The sequence below is a fragment of the Protopterus annectens genome, chromosome 2.part0 (genome assembly GCF_019279795.1).
Source record: "Protopterus annectens isolate FY-2018-M chromosome 2.part0, PAN1.0, whole genome shotgun sequence".
Classification (NCBI taxonomy): domain Eukaryota; kingdom Metazoa; phylum Chordata; order Ceratodontiformes; family Protopteridae; genus Protopterus; species Protopterus annectens.
The window spans coordinates 972550280-972570622 of record NC_056728.1 but is presented as its reverse complement, the minus strand read 5'-3'; the positions used below and the strand labels follow the sequence as shown (position 1 = coordinate 972570622).

Genomic DNA, 20343 nt, shown 5'->3' with positions numbered 1-20343 from the left:
GGAAGAGTTGTACAGACCAATCGCTTTTGGCATCTACTGTGGTGCGCAGTATCCTCAGGATAGAACACGGATCACATACTGCGCACCATGGCAGGGCTAGACACTGAATGGTGTAAAATATGGCTCCAGGTGATTCGGTCATGTTAACTAATGTCATCAAGAATGGGCATGGGTAGTTACCGGTGATAAGTGGGTTGAGGACCCGGCCTACTCTGACCCACACCCAGGGACCTGTGCTAATGGGGAGAGTGGTATATGTGCCCCTATTGGCCAATGTGTGCCCGCCATAAAGCCCAGCAGCTTTGGGTCAATAAGCTACTGGCTGGCTGGTGTCTAGTTGCCCAGCCTGGGTTACCCAGGATAGGTTTGTTGAGTGAAAGCTGGACATAAAACCAACCAACCTGCCAAACATGAACCGGCAATTGCTACGCTTACTGTAGGTTCACTGACAGGACACAGCTTGGAAGTGGATGACATGATGATACGGAGGAGGTTAGACATCTTATGTATCCAGGAGATGAGATGGAAGGGCAGTGCAGCAAAGCCACTTGGCTTAGGATCCACAGTCTACTACTTAGGTGGAGGGCAGGCTAGAAATGGTGTAGGAATTGTGGTGAGAGAGAGGCTTCAGAAGGCAGTAAGGGATGTCATCAGAATTAATGACTCCAATGTAATGACATTTCATTATTCATAATCTCAGCCTATGCCCCTAGTGAGGAAAAGAGTGCATTCAGACAGCAGTTGCAGGACCTACTAGATAAAGTAGGACAACATGCATTGGTGTTGATAATGGGTGACTTGAATGCACATATCGGGACAGACAGAATAGGATATGAGAACTCCCTGGGTCCACGTGGGTGGGACAACAGAATAAAGAAGGAGAAGCCATTCTAGATTTCTGTCTGGCAAATGGCTTGATAGTAGCCAACACATGGTCCAGAAAGAGAGACAGTAACAAGATCACATACAAGAGTAGTCAACATGCAACTCAGGTAGACTTGGTCCTAGTAAGGAAAAGGCACTGGGGCAGAATACATGATTGCAAAGTCATCCCCAGTGAAACAGTTGGCCCACAGCATAAGCCACTAGTTGCCACAATCAGCTACAAGCAGTGGTCAGAGAAGGCTCTAAGGTCAACAGAGTCCAGGCTGAAGACCTGGAAGTTGACTGGAGAGAAAGTACAGCAGTTCAAGGAATTACTCAGGGCTCTAGCACGCCAAGAAGAGTAGGAAATAGGTGGAGTTGAAGAAGAATGGCAGTGCCTACAAACAGCATGTGTTAGGACTACAGAAAAGATATGTGGTCAAGCCAGTTAGGAAATAAGGTACATAAGGGAAGCTGGTGGTGGAATGCAGAAGTCCAGGAAGTCATCAGAAAAAAAGAAAGAGTGCAGGAAGGAAGTGGGAGACAGAAAAGTCTGACCAGGCTAGGAAGGAATACTGGCTGGCTTGTAAGCTAAGAAAGAAGTTGCAATAGCAAAGAATAGGACATCGGCGGCACTATACCAACTTCTGGAAAGTAACTCAGTAAGGGGCATAAAGAAACTATATCAGGTTCAAGGCAAAGACAGAAAGATAAAGAAGATAGTAAGACACCCTTCATAAGGGATGCCAGCAACAACCTGCTCACCAGCCCAGAGGACATCAAAGGCAAATGGAAGGAGTATTTCCAGCAGCTTCTGAATGAAGAAAACCCCACAGAAGCTGTCCTGCCCCAGAAACAGCCTACAATGAAAGAAGAGGAGGAGCCCACCCTAGAAGAAGTAAGAACAGCACTAAGGAAGATAAAGTCAGGGAAAGCAGCAGGCTCAGATGTGGTCACAGTAGATAGGATAACGATACTTGATGCGATAGGGGAGAAATGGCTTCTGAGGGTACTAATAGCAGTGCGGAGAGAAAGGCATATCCCAGATGACTGGAGAATAAGCATACTCATGCCAGTGTACAAGAACAAAGGGGACATACACAACTTTGGGCAGTACAGAGGCATCAAACTCCTGTCACATTGCATGAAAGTTCTGGAGAGGGTGATTGATAAATGGATACGCAGAGTAGTAGAATGTAGGATGGAGATGAGCAGTTTGGATTCAGATCAGGATGCAGCACAACTGACCCAATGTTTGCAGTGAGACAGATACTTGAGAAGAAGCAAGAGATGAGGAGAGAGTCCATCTGGGCATTCCTAGACTTGGAGAAAGCATATGACAAGGTCCCAAGAAAGCTGATCTGGGCAGTACTGCAGTGGTTTGAAGTCCCAGAAACATTGGTAGAATTAGTGCAGGCTATGTACAAGGACCCAATGAATCAAGTACGGATGGTGTTCGGCCTCATAGAGGGGTTCCCAGTGGGTGTACATCAGGGTTCAGCTCTGAGCCCACTGCTGTTCATACTGGTGATGGACTACATTAGCAAACAGGTTGGAGGGGACAGATCAACAAAGCTGTTGTATGCAGACAATGTGGCAGTATAGGCAGACTCTGATCTAGAACTTCAGCAAAGGATAGGAGAATGGAATCGAATCTGAAGTCACATAGGATAAAACTAAGCACAGATAAAACAGTGGTAATGGCAGTAAATTGGGGAAATCAGAAGAAGCTGAGAATAGAGTTAGAAGGGAAGATAGTGGAACAGGTAAACAGCTTCAGGTATCTGGGAGGGGTAGTTGAGGAGACGGGTAGTCTGAATGAAGAGGTCAAAGTGTCTGAATGAAGAGGTCAAAGCTAGAATCAGAGGGGCTGCAGCCAACATAGAGTATCAGGTGTAGTCTATGACAGAAGAATGAGAAAGAAGCTGAAAAGTAAGGTGTACAAGACAGTGGCGTGACCAGTACTACTGTATGGTGCAGAAACCTGGGCAGTAAAGGCAGAACAGTTGAAGAAGCTAGAGGTGATGGAAATGATGTGCCTGAGAAAGGCGATAGGATGCACACTGTGGGGCAGATGAAGAAATGAGGACATAAGAGCAGAACCCAAAGTAGCTCCAATTGCAGAAAAGATCAAAGAGAACAGATTACGGTGGTTTGGGCACATGTGTAGAAAAACAGAAGACAGTCTGGAACAGACAGGAAGAAGGTAAGAGGAAGCGAGGACATCCAGCAAAGAGGTGGATAGAGTGTGAGAAAGAAGATCTGCAACAGTCAGGCATGAGTTTTGAAGAAGGCAGGCATGTGGCACTGAATCGAGAGAGTTGGCGACAGTTAACACTATACCCCGACCCCATGTAGAAAAAGGGGGATGATGATGATGATGATGTAAGGATATTTTTGTATTGCATACCACTTCTGTGGAACTGTCTTGAAATCCACATAGAGCAATGCACTTCTCTTATTGCATTCAACTGCAATTTGGATGAATGGATGGGTAACCACAAATTCATTACTGGTTTAGAACCCCCTTCTCTCATGGATAGGGGAGACATGTAATTGCCCCAACATATAATTGTCTGTTCTGTTTCTGGGTTATCTGTCTGCAAAGTAAAAGAGCTAAGATCTACCATAGGAATGTAAGGTTAGGTTTAAGATCATCACAGATCAATAGCCTAGTAAGTACCTGTGAATCTGAAGTAGTCCAGGTCACCTAACTAACGATGCTTACTCTCAGTCATGCACTGGTTAGGCCTTCACTTCACTTCAGTTCCATCCCTCTGACTTCTCTGACATCTAATCTACCTACTTCTCTATTTCCCAGGTTCCCATCCTCTACTTTCCTCTTCTTTAAGCTTTACCGTTTCATCCTTCTCTACTATATTCATATTATTTTTCACTCTCAACTTCTAACTTACTTTACAAAAAGCTCCCACCTCACCTGTTTCAAGGCATGTACTCACTCTTCTGTTTAACAGTAAAACCTGTAACACCACTACTGATTTTCTACTGTTGAGAACTTTGTCAGCCTCAGCATTTAATATACTACCCACTCCCCCACTCCTCTGTAGTGCTTTAGCTATCACTTGTAAATATGTACAGGTTAGCTTTGTTTTATATAGTTTAACTGTTTTATTATTCACATTGTATTTTACCACAACTTGACTGTGTTATTACATTATACATTTTATGTTCGCAACCTGGGCTTGAGCCTATAATTGATCAATTTGATCAGTGTTCTACCTGAGTAACCAAAATTAAAATAAAATCAAATGAAATAGCCAAACTTAGGGAGCCTATGACAGTAAAAATGACAAGAGATTCTACAGAGGTATTAGAAACATTTCAGAAGTTTTATGAAAGATTGTATAAAGCAGAGGAATTTGAAAAAACAAAAAAAGGCACAAATGGAAATATTTATGAAATAGTTATACTAGGGTTAGAGGAAGATGCAACTCAACAGTGAATAGCTAAGATAGGAAGTGATGAGATAAGATTGTGATCTATAATCAGTCATCAAAAACTAGCGATGTTTTACAGAGCCAAAAGCTTTCTTGCCAGTGCAGCTAAAACCACAATTGCTACTACTTATCTCCTCCCCACACTTCCTTATGACACACCCATCTTCACTAACCTCCAGGCTTCACAAAAATTTAAAACTTTAGCAATGCTATAACAAAGTTGCTAATTTGCAGCCAATTTCCCTTTTAGAACCCACCACAGTATAGCACTAGAAAAGTCTAAATTGGTTAGAACTGCCTCATCAACTAATATATAGACAGCTTCTTAACACCTGTTAAGTTATGCAGCATCCATCTGCCTGTCCAGCACTAAAATCTCTTCTATGCAACTATGTTCCCAGTCGGTCATTGCTGTCCAGTGACCAAAAACTACTGTCTTGTCTACAAACCTATTAAATCTGCTGGGCATTGTCTGTACTCGTACAAGGTTATTAAGGACTGGAAATACATACCTGTTTCCGTCAAGTCAGTACCCTCCCTACCATCTTTCAAAACCACTCTGATGGACTTCTAGCTAAAATCTGTTTCTATTGTTGCATAAAACCAGTATAAGCTATAACACTAAATTTGAACATGTACCTTTTCATTGCTTATAATTCCTTACTTTCCCTTCTTCACTTACTTCCTTACTTCAATTAGATTCTCTTCCCAGACTTTCTCTCTAAATATACCATAAGCCTGTTTTCCCCGACTTCATATTGGAGCTCCTCTTTGTATTAAACTAACTTACCTTTAATTTCTGTATAGACTGCTTAAATTTTTTCTAAATACTAAATGATTGTCATATAACTTGGATCAATTCTTAACCAATGTTTTATATTATGGCTAATTTGTTCTAGTATTTAAACTGCAGAAGTATTTGTTTTGTTTTTGAAGATTGTAAAATTGTTGTTAAAATGTTTTGTAATAATTTATATCTTTTCTCCCCAGGCCTCCACTGAAATGGGCTTCTACTCAGTCAGACTTTCCTTCTAATCGAATGTCAATCAATAAATAAACAGAGTAAATTGACAGGGGCATTTCCAAGAACACATGGTATTCCTGTGGAAGTTTGGAAGTTAGGAAGGAAGAAAATTAATAAAGATCTGAAAGGTTTTGATTAACATATTATAAAAAGGGAATGGGTACTACAAACGTCTTGTAAAAAAGTTATGGTAGTTACAGCGACCAAAGAGGGTGAAGACCCTTCAGATCTGTGTTCACCTAGACCCATTTTAATTTTAAACTGTGATTGTCAAGTGTTTGTGTATACTAGCTATGAGAATGGCACATGTGTTGTCAACTTTGATAGATGAGGATCGTTCCGGTTTTCTGGAGGTGAGCAATCATTTCAAAACATTAATAGATCAGTGCTGATCGAAAGGGAATTAGATCATAAGAAAACCATGATATTGTTTGTGGATGTTCTTTGTGTTTCACTGTTGCAGTCATTACATTTGGGTTATCTGCTTTGCAGTAGCCCTCAGTCGGCCTGATTAACAAAGTCTTGGGACCTGCGTCGGTTGCTATCCCTTCTTCCATGACGTCAGGTTGTCAGGGGTGTAAAACATGCATTCAACGCCATTACATCTTTCTTGCCATGCGGTGCCCGAAGCAGAAGCAGTTTGCAAGTGCAGGTCGGCCAACTCCTGAAATTTTCTTTTTCGAGTTTCAGAATCTAAGTCTTCAACTAAAGTTAAGTACCCCATTGGGGAAACTTTTTCTTGCTCCTTTCCGATATCAGTAAAAGTTAATAATTGCATTATTTGTGGAAAGCAAATACCTCACAAAGATTTTCATTCGTACTGTATTCCTTGCCTAGGCCCTGACCACAATGTGCCTTGCTGTCGGTTTTGTGCTTTATTTAAATAGCGCACTATCTGTTGTCGGTATATTTTTGCTTCTAAATATTTTGGTTCTCGGTTTAATTGCCCAGAAATGTCATCGGTTAGCCTTCTGACTACCGGGATTCTGAAAAAGCACAAAGATAAAGACAGAAACAGGCCGCTGAGGTCCAAAGATGCTGACGACGCTTCTCCTAAGCGAGTCACCAGTTCGCCGGTACTCAGTGAGCTGCTTTCGCAGCCCTTGATACCCGCTACTTCTGACTCGCAGGCCTCTACTGAGACCCATTCGGAGTCCGGTATGCCGTGAGATGCTTCAACTGTGGAACCTGCGGATGTCTCTACCTTAGATGGGTCTGGAACCGCTGTGCAGGCATCGGCTTCTGTGGGTGTATTCAGGCCTACGGACTTGCATACTAAACCAACGCCTCCTTCTTCATTTAGGCTAAAATCTCAAACCATGCCTAAGAAACCGACGCCCAGGCTGCATGCTCAGGCCTCTATACCTAAAAAACAAATGATAAGAATGGTTGAAGGTCTTATAACTCTAATCAGGCGAAGCCAACCTCCCCCTTCTAAGAGACCTAGGACTGAAGTTGTTTATGAATCTTCTGAAAAGGATTCTGATTTTTCAAATTATTCTGATGATCTGGATTTTCCCTTATCTACTTATGAGGATTCTGATGCAGAGGACTCTGTTCCCTCTGCTTCCCCTCCAGAGGAGTTTTCTTTTGGTGAAACCTTACATACTCTAAGGGAGCATTTCCACTGGGAAAGCCAGGATTTTTCTGATTCTAAAAAGAGGCTTAGGGATTTCTTACTCCTGCCTCAGCATAGGCCTTTAGCTATACCTCCTGTACTAGACATTGTTGATGATGCCTTTTCAGAATCTAGTTTGGCCCCTGATTATTTGCCTCCTGCTCCCAGAAAACCTGACAGATATCACAGGCTTCCTGATTTTCACAAGTTCCTTTTTAAAAATCCTGTTGCGGATCCAGAGACTGTTTCACAGGGACCCAAGGGCATTAAGGCTTCTACTGCTGAAAATCTTACCCCCACTGATAGAGACTCCAGGGTGCTGGATAGATGGGGTAAGAAAGTTTACACTTCTGCAACCTTTGCCTTTAGGGCTTTAAAATGCCAGTTTCATATGTTAAAATATCAACAACATATTATTGGATTGCTTAAACAGAAAATGATGTTAATGCCTGACTGTGCTGAAAATAAAGAATTACAGGATTTAATGCATTCTGCGAACAGGTTGGAAAACATACTTTGCAATATGGTTTTGATTCATTAGAGGCCTCTTGCAGGGCTGTTGTTACTGGGTCTGTGCTCAGAAGGCATGCTTGGCTTAAGGAGCAATCTTTGCCAGATCATGTTAAAGCTAAATTGTTGGATGCTCCCTTAAAGTCAGGACAGTCTGCTTGGCAACAAGGCTGAGGAAGTTCTTAAAAAGATGGAAGATAAAGCTAACTCTATGCAAACTGTTAAATATTTCTTACAAGTTCAGCCTCCTAGATTTAGTAGGCACTGGCCCTCTAAAAATTGGTCCTTTCCAGCCCCTTCCAGGTTTTCTCAAGCCAAACCCAGACACAGCAGAAACCCCAGGTTTCAGTCCCAAGGGACACACAAAACTAGGCAGTGGGGGGTTTCCGCACCCAAACCTGGGAGCAGCAAGACTCCCCCTGTGGAAAACCATCTCAATGACTTGCTTTTAAGACTTCCAATCACTTCCCAACTGAATGCTCCTTTAGGCAGAAAGATTGGTCTGCAGACCAAAAACTGGGAACTCATTACCCAGGACAAATGGGTTTTAAATATAGTGTCCCAAGGATACAGATTTAATTTCCACACGTTACCAACACCAAGGGGGTGGCCAGATCTACCCCCAAATCAGTGGGCAGAGGCCCAAAATCAGGTACTCTCTCTCTTAAACATGGGGGCTATTCATTTGGTACCAGAAAAGGAAAAGGGACAAGGTTTCTATTCGAGACTTTTCCTGATACCCAGAAAAGGCAATACATGGCGTCCTATCCTGGACCTTTTCATTCTAAACATCTTTCTGGTGATTCCAACATTCAAAATGCTGACTTTTCACCAGCTGCTTCCTATGCTAGGCAAGGATGCATGGTTGGCGACACTGTTCTTAAAAGAAGCCTACCTGCACATCCCTATTAGGGAGTCTTGCAGAAGATACCTATGCTTCAAGGCAGGCTACATGCACTATCAGTTCTCTGCACTGCCCTTTGGCTTATCTACTGCACCCAGGGTATTCACAAAATGCCTAGCTCCAGTCATTGCATGTTGCAGACAAAGAACCATACCTGGATGATTGTCTAATTCAGACAGAAAGCAAGGACATTCTCTTCAATCGGCTGGCCTTTATTCAGAGGGTACTGACTTGTCTGGATTTCACCATAAACGAAAAGAAATCCCACTTGGTACCCTGTCAACAAATTATATTCCTGGGAGCAAGCTTGAATACAACTTCCCAGATGGCTTTCCTCACGCCAGAGAAACGGATACATTTGACAACTTACTTCAAAGAAGTGGCCACAAAAACCCAGCTATCTGCAAAGCAAATACTGCAAGCCTTGGGGTTCATGACCTCATGCATTCTTCTAATTCCATATGCAAGGCTGCATGAGGAAACTGCAGTGGTATCTCAAAAGCTTATGGTGTCAACATTCACAGGATCTGGAAGCAAGGATTCCTATCATACCTTGCCTACGCCTAGAGTTCCTTTGGTGGGCAGAGGCCTGCCACCAAAACAGGGGACTACCATTCACATTACCCCCTGCCAAACAAATCTTAACAACAGGCGCATCGGACTATGCATGGAGGGGGCTCACCTGGCAGGGAAGTGCATTCAGGGCAAATGGAACCCAAATCAAATGCACCTGCACATAAATCAAAAGGAAATGTTAGCTGTACAGAATGCCCTGACAGTCTTCAAGGACCACATTCTTCCAGGACAACTAATGGTAAAGACAGACAACACCACTGTCATATGGTACATAAACAAGCAGGGGGGTACACATTCGTACCCCCTCTGCAGACTCGCCATGGCATTGTGAAACACAGCCTTGAGCTGCCAGGTGAATCTACAAGCTCAATTCCTGCCAGGAAAACTAAATACACTGGCAGACGGGCTAAGCAGAAACCTCATGGGCCCTCATGAATGGAAACTGGAACCAAGTATTTTGAACATGTTGACAAGCAAATGGGGGAGTCCAGATATAGACCTGCTTGCCTCCCCCCAGAACCATCAACTGGACAAATTTTGCACAATGATTCCCCACAAGCAAGCTTGGAAAGTGAATGCTCTATCCTTCAGCTGGAAAAAAACTGTCAATTTATGCCTTTCCTCCTATGCCTCTGCTCTCCAGGGTACTACTAAAGATCAAACAGGACAAGCCAAGGACAATTTTAATTGCACCAGACTGGCCTCGCCAACACTGGTACCCACTCTTGCACAGTGTGTCACGCTTGGCTCCATGGCACCTGCCTCAGACTCCTTCCCTGTTGTCTCAGCAGGAGAACATGACTGCACCCTCAGCTGCAAACCCTGAACCTAACAGCCTGGCTAATTGCCTAATCTCTCCTTTACTATCCCTCAGTAAATCAGTGATGGATATCATTTTAGAGGCAAGGAGGCCTAGTACTAGAAAATCTTATGCTGAAAATGAAAAAAAGATTCTGTGCTTGGAACCAATCTCAAGGAATGAACACAGCAGTGCCCAATTTATCTCAGATTCTACAATACTTAACTGAGATGCTTCATAAGGGCTTGTCTTTTTCCTCCATTAAAATTCATGCCTCAGCCATTTCAGCTCATTATAGCACAGAGCCTCCCCTCTTCTCTCACCCACTGCTCAAACAGTTCCTCAGAGGTGCCAAAAATCTAAGGCCACCCAGGAGAGCTCCAACTCCAGCCTGGGATCTTAACTTTGTCTTGGAGAAATTCACTCTTCCTCCCTTCGAGCCAGCTGCTACTGCAGATTTAAAATTTCTTTCCTGGAAAACAGCGTTCCTTTTGGCAATCTAAATTCTAAAGACATGCATCTGGTGCATTTCTCCCCGGGCCTCCGCTGAAAACAGGATCTGTGGAATCTAGTCGTACTTTCCCGGTCAACAAATATTAAATAAATAAATAAAATCACTTTTGCAAGAAGGGTATCTGAATTACAGGCCCTTATGGCAGTGGAACCTTTCATCATCTTTCATGTGGACAGGGTGTCCCTCAGAACCAATCCCTCCTTCATGCCCAAGGTGGTATCTAGTGTGGCTGTTAATCAGTCCATTCATTTGCCTACCTTTTTTTCTAACCCATAGAACAAAGGGGAACGGATACTGTACTCTTTAGTTGTATACAGACAGCTTAGATTCTACTTGGACAGGACTAAACCTCAAAGGAAATCTGAACAACTACTGGTGGCATTTGCTGCAGGGACAGAGGGGAAAGCTATTTCAAAACAAACCATTTCAAAATGGATAGGCCACTGCATTCATTTCTGCTATAAGCACCATGGAAAACCTATCCCACAGGGCATCCGACCCCATTCAACCAGGGCTGCATCCACCTCTACAGCCTTTCTCAGGGGAGTCCTTACTAGGGACATCTTAGAAGCTGCTACCTGGAGTCCTGTACATACTTTCACCAAGCATTACCATTTGCCAATTTTCTCTAAATCCAGGGCTGGTTTTGCCACTGCAGTCTTGCAGGGCCTTATAACTGGTCCTATTTATATTTAAATTCCTCCTCCCAACCTTGGCTTTGGGAATCTACCCAAATGTAATGACTGCAACAGTGAAACACGAAGAACATAGTACAGTTGTGTACACTTACCATAAATGTAGATGTTTGAGTGTATTCACTATTGCAGTCCTGGTTACCCTCCCTCCAGCCCCCTTTTCTTCCTTTGGCTATACCTCTACTCTCACTATGCTGTAAAAGCTTTTTGGTGCATTTGCTTTTCTGTTGGAGGTATATCCTTGTATTTATAGATTTAATTGCTTTCCATTAGGGGGCACCTGACATCTGGGGCAAGAAAAACTAATGTAATGGTGTCTGCTGCATGACTTTGTTAGTCAGGCCGACTGAGGGCTACTGCAAAGCAGATAACCCAAATGTAATGACTGTAACAGTGAATACACTCTAACATCTACATTTATGGTAAGTGTACACAACTGTACTGTCTTGATGCAGAGAATGCATTCAGTAGAGTCAGCTGGGATTTTATGAGGATAACGGTAGTATTTGTATTCCTTTAGAGTATAATAAAATTATTAAGGAGGTTATATGAAGGGTTGGAGGCAAGAGTTAAGGTGGTGGATTCCTCTCTCTTTTATTGCATTTTACCAAAGGAACCAGGCAGGGCTGTACCCTTTCCTTTACTTTTTTTTGTTTAGAGCTGTTAGCAAAGAAAATAAGTGACTCAGTAATTCAAGAAAACAACGGGAAAACAAAACCCAAGAATATAAATGGTATGCCAATCAAGGAAAGGTAGCTTTTTATATTTAATTTATTTATTGGTATTTGTTTAATGGGAAGGTCTGACTAGGTCATAAGAGCCCATTCTAAATAGGAGGCCCTGGGTGAAAAGCTCCAGTTTACAAAGCTAATTTACAAAACATTTTGGTAAGATAAATCGATTATTTACAGTATTGTACTCTGATAGAAAAATACAAATAACAGAATGAAAAGATGAAAAGAGATGAAACACTATTTACAATATTAGCTTGAGGCATAATGTTTACAATTCTTGTCAAGGTATATATAATTATCTAAGGCAGTAGCAGTGTTTGGAAAGTACTGCTTATTTATAAAGAACAAAGAGCACTCAGTGAAGAGAGTGAGTTATAGTGGTGATAAGGAATGATGCATTTCAGCCAAGGATTTGATAAGTGGTCTGTTAGAAGGTGTTTAAAGAAAGTTAGGATGATTGGTTGCTAATCTAATAGCCTTTGGAAGAGAATTCCATTTTTGGTGACTGAGCAAGAATTGAGTGTGTTTGCAGTGGATTTCTGAGGTTTACAAATAATGATGCGTTACTTGTCATGCACGAAGGGTTTTAGTTCTGTGATAGGTAGGTAAAACAGAGTTTAATGCTAGGCAGTCCAGGGGTTATGTATGACAGTAAGGCCTGTAGCTAGTCATACAAACAAGGTGCTGGTGTAGTTCGATCCATTTCCAGATTTAAGGGCTTGGCAGTGATGTGTCATATTGTTCATTGGCAGCAAATTTGGCCACCTTGTTTAGCATAATAAGAGTTTGGCTTTATTTGCAGATGGTATTTTTTTTGTAGATTATATTTAATGATATTTTATTCATCAGATGATATTAATTTACAGATGACATTATTTTATACTTGACAAATCCAGAAAAGGACATTTTGGTGTTGTGCAACATGTTGCATGTTGGTTTCAGGTACTTATGGAATCTGAAATAAGTGAAAATAAAACAAAAGCTATAGTGGTAACTTGTATACCCACATGTAAATTGAATAATCTTTACCCATGACGACATGGTAAGATGAAGCATTTATATGTACGGATTAAAAAGGATTCTGTTGTGGCACACGTATCCAAAGATAGTACAAAAAAACTGAGAAACTGGAAGGTTTTGATTATGGATATGAATAGTAAGACACAAAATACAAACAATGAATATTTTTAGTCCCTTTACATTTATATAAAGGTCAAGCATATTTTTATCAACCAGATGAGATGTTGTGGACAGTAGTAAAGTAATGAAAGGTTCAGTACTGTAACTGCTTAAATCTATTTCTGCTTAAATCAATTTTGAGTCTTTTTTTACATTTTTTTTTTTTTTTTAGAATGAAAACGTCAGTCTCCTCCCAGGAAAATGCTGCCCTGAATGTGTGCCCAGCTCTTGTTTACTAGATGGGACAGAGTATAAGGTAACTTTCATTGTTTTAAGGCTGTTGCCAAGAAGTGCATCTTATGCCTTTAATAAATGTTTATTTGTGTTCTTGGAAAAAAAAAACTGTGGTTAACATATCTGAATCTTTTGTGACTCTGAGTTTCAGAGATGTAGATATCTTTTATTTATATTTAAGTTCCAGCACTGATAAAGGATAGTGAGGGAAAGGTACTCACAAGTGAGGAGAGTGTGTTGAGTAGATGGAAAGAGTATTTTGAGAGGCTGATGAATGAAGAGAATGAGAGAGAGAGAAGGTTGGATGATGTGTGGGGATAGTTGATCAGGAAGTGAAACAGATTAGCAAGGAGGAAGTAAGGACAGCTATGAAGAGGATGAAGAATGGAAAGGCTGTTGGCCCAGATGACATACCAATGGAAGCATGGAGGTGCTTAGTAGAAATGGCAGTGGAATTTTTAACTAGATTGTTTAATGAAATTTTGGAACGTCAGAGGATGCCTGAGGAGTGGAGAAAAAGTACTACTACAGAAGGATAAAATTGATCAGTCACAGCTTGAAGTTATGGGAAAGAGTAGTAGAAGCTAGGTTAAGAAGGGAGGTGATGATTAGTGATCAGCAGTATGGTTTCATGCCAGGAAAGAGCACTACAGATGCAATGTTTGCTCTGAGAGTGTTATTGGAGAAATACAGAGAAGGTCAGAAGGAGTTGCATTGTGTCTTTGTAGACTTGGAGAAAGCATATGACGGGGTGCCTACAGAAGAGTTGCGGTATTGTATGAGGAAGTCGGGAGTGGCAGAGAAGTATGTAAGAGTGGTACAGGATATGTACGAGGGTAGTGTGACAGTGGTGAGGACTGCAGTGGGAGTGACAGATCCATTTAAGCTGGAGGTGGGATTACATCAAGGATCAGCTCTGAGTCCTTTCTTATTTGCAGTGGTGATGGACAGGTTGACAGATGAGATCAGACAGGAGGCCCTGTGGACTATGATGTTTGCAGATGACATTGTGATCTGTAGTGAGAGTAGGAATCAGATTGAGGAGACTCTGGAGAGGTGGAGATATGCTCAAGAGAGCAGAGGAATGAAGGTCAGCAGGGCTAAGACAGGAATATATGTGTGTAAATGAGAGGGAGGGTAGAGGAATGGTGAGGATGCAGGGAGTAGAGTTGGTAAAGGTGGACGAGTTTAAGTACTTGGGATCAACAGTTCAGAGTAATGGTGAATGTGAAAGAGAGGTGAAGAAGAGAGTACAGGCAGGGTGGAATGGGTGGAGAAGTGTGTCAGGAGTGATTTGTGACAGATGGGTACCAGTAAGACTGAAAGGGAAGGTCTACAAGAGGGTAGTGAGACCAGCTATGTTATATGGGTTGGAGTCCGTGGCATTGACAAAAAGGCAGGAGTCAGAGCTGGATGTGGTAGAGTTAAAGATGTTAAGATTTGCAATTGGTGTGGCTAGGATGGATAGGATTAGGAATCAGTATATTAGAGGGTCAGCTCATGTTGGACAGTTTGTAGACAAAGCAAGAGAGACGAGATTGCGTTGGTTTGGACATGTGCTGAGGAGGGATGATGGGTATATTGGGAAAAAGATGCTAAGGATGGAGCTGCCAGGTAAGAGGAAAAGAGAAAGGCCTTAGATAAGGTTTATGGATGTGGTGAGAGAGGACATGCAGGCGGTTGATGTGACAGAGCAAGATGTAGAGGATAGGAAGAAATGGAAAGAGATGATCCGCTGTGGCGACCCCTAACGGGAAAAGCCGAAAGATGATGATGACTGATCCCCCATACTGGTCATCCATTTTGCCCCACCCCCTGTGGTGGGGCACTGCCAAGCAAGTATGTGGCTCATGGCACTGACTTTTTTAGAGACTCACAGCATAGCTCTGTAGCACACCTTTATTCTAGGAGTTCTTGTTAAATTCAGAAGACAAGAATAAAGATCCTCGGAATAAAGAGACTAATTATGCAGATTAATAAGTTGCAAGTCCAGGATTCTGATATACCCCCCCCCCCCGAACTAAAGTGAGTTTGTATATTCCAGTAGCAGGGATGTAGGGAGCTTTGCCTCTGTGTTGATAGGTATGGCTTGGTCAAGCCCCTGCAAAGCTACTTTACTGGAAGTATAGCAGATTTTAACATTTACTGCATTTTGTTTACAGCTTTTACATCCAGACAGTGTTTCTCAAAGTTATGTACTCTAAGTTATGGGTGCTGCCCTTCTGATAGGAACCCAAATCTGCATGTTACAGTTACAATTAACATCTACAGGCATGTATGTGAACAGTGTGATATGAGTCTTGGAACATAATGGCATACAATTGCTGTGTTTCCGTATTGGTGAGATAACTATAATAAAATGTTAAATTATAATCAATCTTATTTAACTACAGACAGCATATCCGTGATATCAGTGATAATGATAATCAATGATCCCACTCAGCCTGCCATTGGCAAGTACTTCTGCCTTCCCTTGGGCAGGTGTTATTGCAGTTTACACTGCAAAACATCTAGACTGAACAGGAGCTTCTTCCCGCTATCCATAAGGCTGCTGAACTTGAATGCCAGGCATGACACCAAATCAGATCAATTTGCCACTTGCTCTGAAGTGTCATCTATACTAATCACTCTGCAAATTTCATCAATAACTGGATGTCCTTCAAGAATGCAACTGCAGTCCTGACATATGGGTTGTCCTGCCTCAGGCAGCCCTTTGGTCGGCCGGATTCCAAAGTCTGGGTCCGGCGTTGGCTGATGTCGCCTCCTCCCCGATGTCAGAGTGGCTGGGGTATAAAAGCATCAGCCGACGCCATCTTCTTCAGTCTTTCTTGCCGCGCGGTGCCTGAAGCAGAAGCAGTTCGCAAGTGCCGGTCGGCCAGCTCCTGTGTTTTCAGATACCGAAGTCATCAAAAAGCTAAGTACCCCATTGGGGAACCTTTTCTTGCCTCAGCCGATGTCAGACAAAACTGAAAAAGTTAATAATTGTTTGTCTTGTGGTAAACAAATACCTCATAAGGACTTCCATTCTTACTGCCTTCCCTGCCTCGGCCCAGACCACAACGTCTCGGCCTGTGCTGCCTGTGCTTGCTTCAATAAGCGCACACTTAGGCGCCGGGCAGAATTTGCTGAAGACTTTTTTGGGGAAAATTACTCCTGTATCATGCCGTCGGAACTTCCGACAGCACACGTTTCCAAAAAACGGAAGGACCGGGACCAACCTTCGCGGCCCGTGACTTCCACCGACACCACGCCTAAGCCTACCGCGAGTGCATCGGTCTCTTCGGAGGCAGTAATTCAACCGCTCCAGGCCGATGACACCGCTTTACCGCACACTTCGGTCCCGGAGGCTTCCCCGGTGCCGGTTGTTGTTTTTCCTCCTGAAACCGAAGCCCAAGATTTGCCTAACACCATACCGGTGGACAAAGTTACTCCAGCATGTGGGGCAGCTAGGCCTCCTGTGTCTATGTCCATCAAGGCCTGCACACGTGCTAAGGCTGCCAGCCAGGCTAAGCCTCACCATCCTAAATCATTTTCACAGACTCCCACTTCGGATAAACAGCTCATGACTTTAGCTGCAGATCTAAATTCTTTAGTCAGGGGCTCTCAGGCTCATCCAGACAGAGGTTCTCAGCCGCCTTCAGACAAAAGGCCTAGGGTTGAGCAGACAGATACCCTTTCTTCAGATGAAGCCTCTGGTGAGTCAGGCCTTTCAGATTCCCAGGAAGAACCCTTCCCGGCCTACGAGGATTCTGATGCAGATGAATCCATTCCCTCTGCCTCTCCTCCTGAGGATATTTCTTTCGGGCAAGTTCTACACTCCATGAGAGAGCATTTTCAGTGGCAGGGCCAGGATTTCTCGGACTCCAGGAAAAGGCTTTGGACCTTCCTTAAGTTACCCCAGCACAGGCCTTTAGCTATTCCTCCAGTGTTGGATGTATTGGATGATGTGTACTCAGACTCCAGTACTTCTCCTGATTCTCTCCCTCCTGCTCCTGTCAAGCCTGACAGATATTATAGGGTTCCTGAAACTCATAAGCATCTCTTTAAGGCCCACTCGGTTGACCTAGAAACTATTTCTCAGGGTCCCAAAGTAGTGGCCACTTCCACGACCAAGAATCCTTTGCCCGCAGACAGGGAAGCTAGGTCCCTGGAGAGGTGGGGTAATAAAGTTTATACCTCTACCACCCTTGCCATGAGGGCTCTTAACTGTCTTTTTCATATGTTTCAGTATCAGGATTTTCTCCTGAGCCTGTAGATAGAAAGGCTTTGCAGGATTTGGTTCATAATACTCAGCAGGTTAGCAATCATTTTCTTCAGTGTGGTTATGATGCATTGGAAGCTTCATGTTGGGCAGCTATGACAGGGGCCGTCATACGTAGACATGCTTGGTTGAAAGAACAGTCATTGCCAGACCATGTTAAAGTAAAGCTTCTAGATGCACCTCTGGAAAAAGACAAGCTATGTGGTGCTAATGCACAGGGTGTGTTGAAATCAATTGAGGAAATGGCTAAATCAGTACAAACAGTCAAAGATTTCCTCCAGGTTCAGCCACCAAGGTTCAGCAGGAATTGGCCTTCGAAGAATTGATCCTTTCCAGACACTGACAAGTTTCAAAGGGGAAAAAGCAGGCGTGCTCGAGGTAGAGGGCAATACCGAGGCTCCTACAGGGGCCGCCAATGGCAACCAACTAATCAGAGAAGTGGCGCAGGGACTCCCACTGCTCCACAGGGACAATCACAATGACTTGTCTTTGACACCGTCGACCAAGGCTCAAAGAGAAACTCCTTTAGGCGGAAAGTTATCCTTATTTTCAAAAAATTGGCACGTTTTTACAAAGGACGGATGGATTTTAAACATAATAGACAAAGGTTACAGGTTCCACTTCCATACCTTACCAACAAGACAAGGCATGCCAAACCTGCCACACAATCAAAGGGCAGAGGCACTAATACAAGTTTCAAAGCTGCTACAAATCAAAGCAATAGAAAAAGTTCCTCCTCAGGAACAAGGCCAGGGATTCTACTCAAGACTGTTCCTTGTTCCAAGAAAAGAAAAGCAATGGAGACCTATACTGGAATTGTCCGCTCTAAACACTTTTCTCATTGTGCCAAAATTCAAAATGCTGACGTTACAGCAACTTCTTCCCATGCTGGGCAAGGGGTCTTGGCTGGTTACTCTGGACCTCAAGGAGGCATACTTGCATGTCCCAATCAGACACAGCTGCAGAAGATACCTCAGATTTCTTGCAGGGTCAGAGGATTATCAATTCTCAGCATTGCCTTTTGGCTTATCTACTGCGCCCAGAGTATTCACGAAATGCCTGGCATCAGTAATTGCACATTGCAGACTTCAGGGGATACAAATATACCCTTATCTGGACGACTGCCTTATACAAGCGGACAGCCAGCAAGCCTTGATAAGAAACTTGGACTATGTCATTCACTTACTACAGGCTTTTGGGATACACAGTCAACATTCAAAAATCAAGACTACTGCCATCCCAACAAATAATTTTTCTAGGAGCCAAACTGGACACAAATTCACAAATGGATTTCCTCACAGAAGAAAAACAAGAACAATTACCAGATTACTTCAAAAGCCTAGCAAAGCACACCCAGATGACTGCAAGGAAAATCCTGCAGGCCCTGGGTTTCATGGCATCTTGCATTCTCCTGATCCCACTGGCAAGACTACACATGAGAAAACTACAATGGTACCTAAAAAGTCTATGGTCTCAACACAGCCACAACTTAGAAGCAATTATTCCACTCATTCCATGTCTACAAAAGGAATTTTTGTGGTGGGCACAAGCAAGCCAGCTAAACAAAGGCATGTCCTTCAACAAACCTCAAGCAAGCCAAACCATTACAACGGACGCCTCAGATCATGGATGGGGGGGCGCACATGGAAGGCAGATGCATTCAAGAGCAATGGGCTCCCCGGGAATTGCATCTGCACATCAATCAAAAAGAGATGCTGGCAGTGATTCATGCAATCGAGGCCTTCGGAAAATTTCTTCAACAAGGTCATCTGCTAATAAAGACAGACAACACCACTGTTATGTGGTACATAAACAAGCAGGGAGGCACTCATTCTTACCCCCTTTGCAGACTAACAATGACTCTTTGGGAAAAGTCCCTGAAACTGAACATACAGTTGGAATCCCAGTTTGTTCCAGGCAGGGACAATATTCTGGCGGACAGTCTAAGCAGAAACATTATGGACCCCCACGAATGGATGTTGCATCCAGACATTTTTTCACAAATAACTCATGCATGTGGAAGGCCGGACATAGATCTCTTTGCCTCACACCACAATCATCATCTGAAAAAGTTCTACTCAAGGACACACCATCCTCAAGCCTGGAGAATAGATGCTCTCTCCTTCAGTTGGAATTCTCTAACAATCTATGCATTCCCGCCCCTACCATTAATGACCAAGGTGTTACTGAAGATCAAAGCAGAACAACCGAAAGGCATTTTGATAGCTCCAGACTGGCCAAGACAGCACTGGTACCCATTACTAAGGAGCATAACTCGCACCAGACCGTGGCCCCTGCCTCTATGGCCTCTACTTATAACTCAGCACAATTACAGGACTGTTCATCCAAACCTGCAAACATTGCAACTGACAGCTTGGAGGGTTACATGACTTCTCCCCATATTTCTCTCTCCAAAAAAGTTCAAGGGATCCTACTGGAAGCACGCAGGCCTTCCACCAGAAAAACTTATTTAGCCAAATGGAAGAGGTTCAACATCTGGAATGCCAACAAGGGTCAGGATGCATCAGTAATGAACATCCCACAGATTCTGGAGTACTTGGCAGAAATGCTGCATAATGGACTTTCATATTCTTCCATAAAAATACACGCTTCAGCAATTTCAGCAAAATACAACTGTGATCCACCTGTGTTTTCACATCCTTTACTAAGACGATTTCTAAGAGGGATAAAGAATATCAAGCCTCCCAGAAAACCACCAGTGCCTGCATGGGACCTCAACTTCGTGTTGGAAAAATTAACTCTTCCTCCTTTTGAACCAGCAGCATCTTCAGAATTGCAATTTCTTTCCTGGAAAACAGTTTTCCTGTTGGCAATTACCTCAGCAAGAAGAGTTTCGGAGATACAGGCCCTCATGGCAGTACCTCCATTTCTCATTTTTCATCAGGACAGGGTTTCTTTAAGAACAAATCCTTCTTTTATGCCAAAAGTGATATCCAGGGTGTCTCTAAATCA

General features: G+C 43.1%; 1 protein-coding gene across 1 annotated transcript in view; it reads left to right on the top strand.

Annotated features, from left to right (window-relative positions):
* The window catches only part of LOC122792799 (extracellular matrix organizing protein FRAS1-like), a 4352848-nt gene that overhangs the window by 222059 nt on the left and 4110446 nt on the right, over positions 1–20343 (top strand). The window contains exon 6 of the mRNA XM_044060368.1: positions 13048–13131. Coding sequence (XP_043916303.1) covers positions 13048–13131 — 84 coding nt within the window. The remainder of the gene's footprint in view (positions 1–13047; positions 13132–20343) is intronic.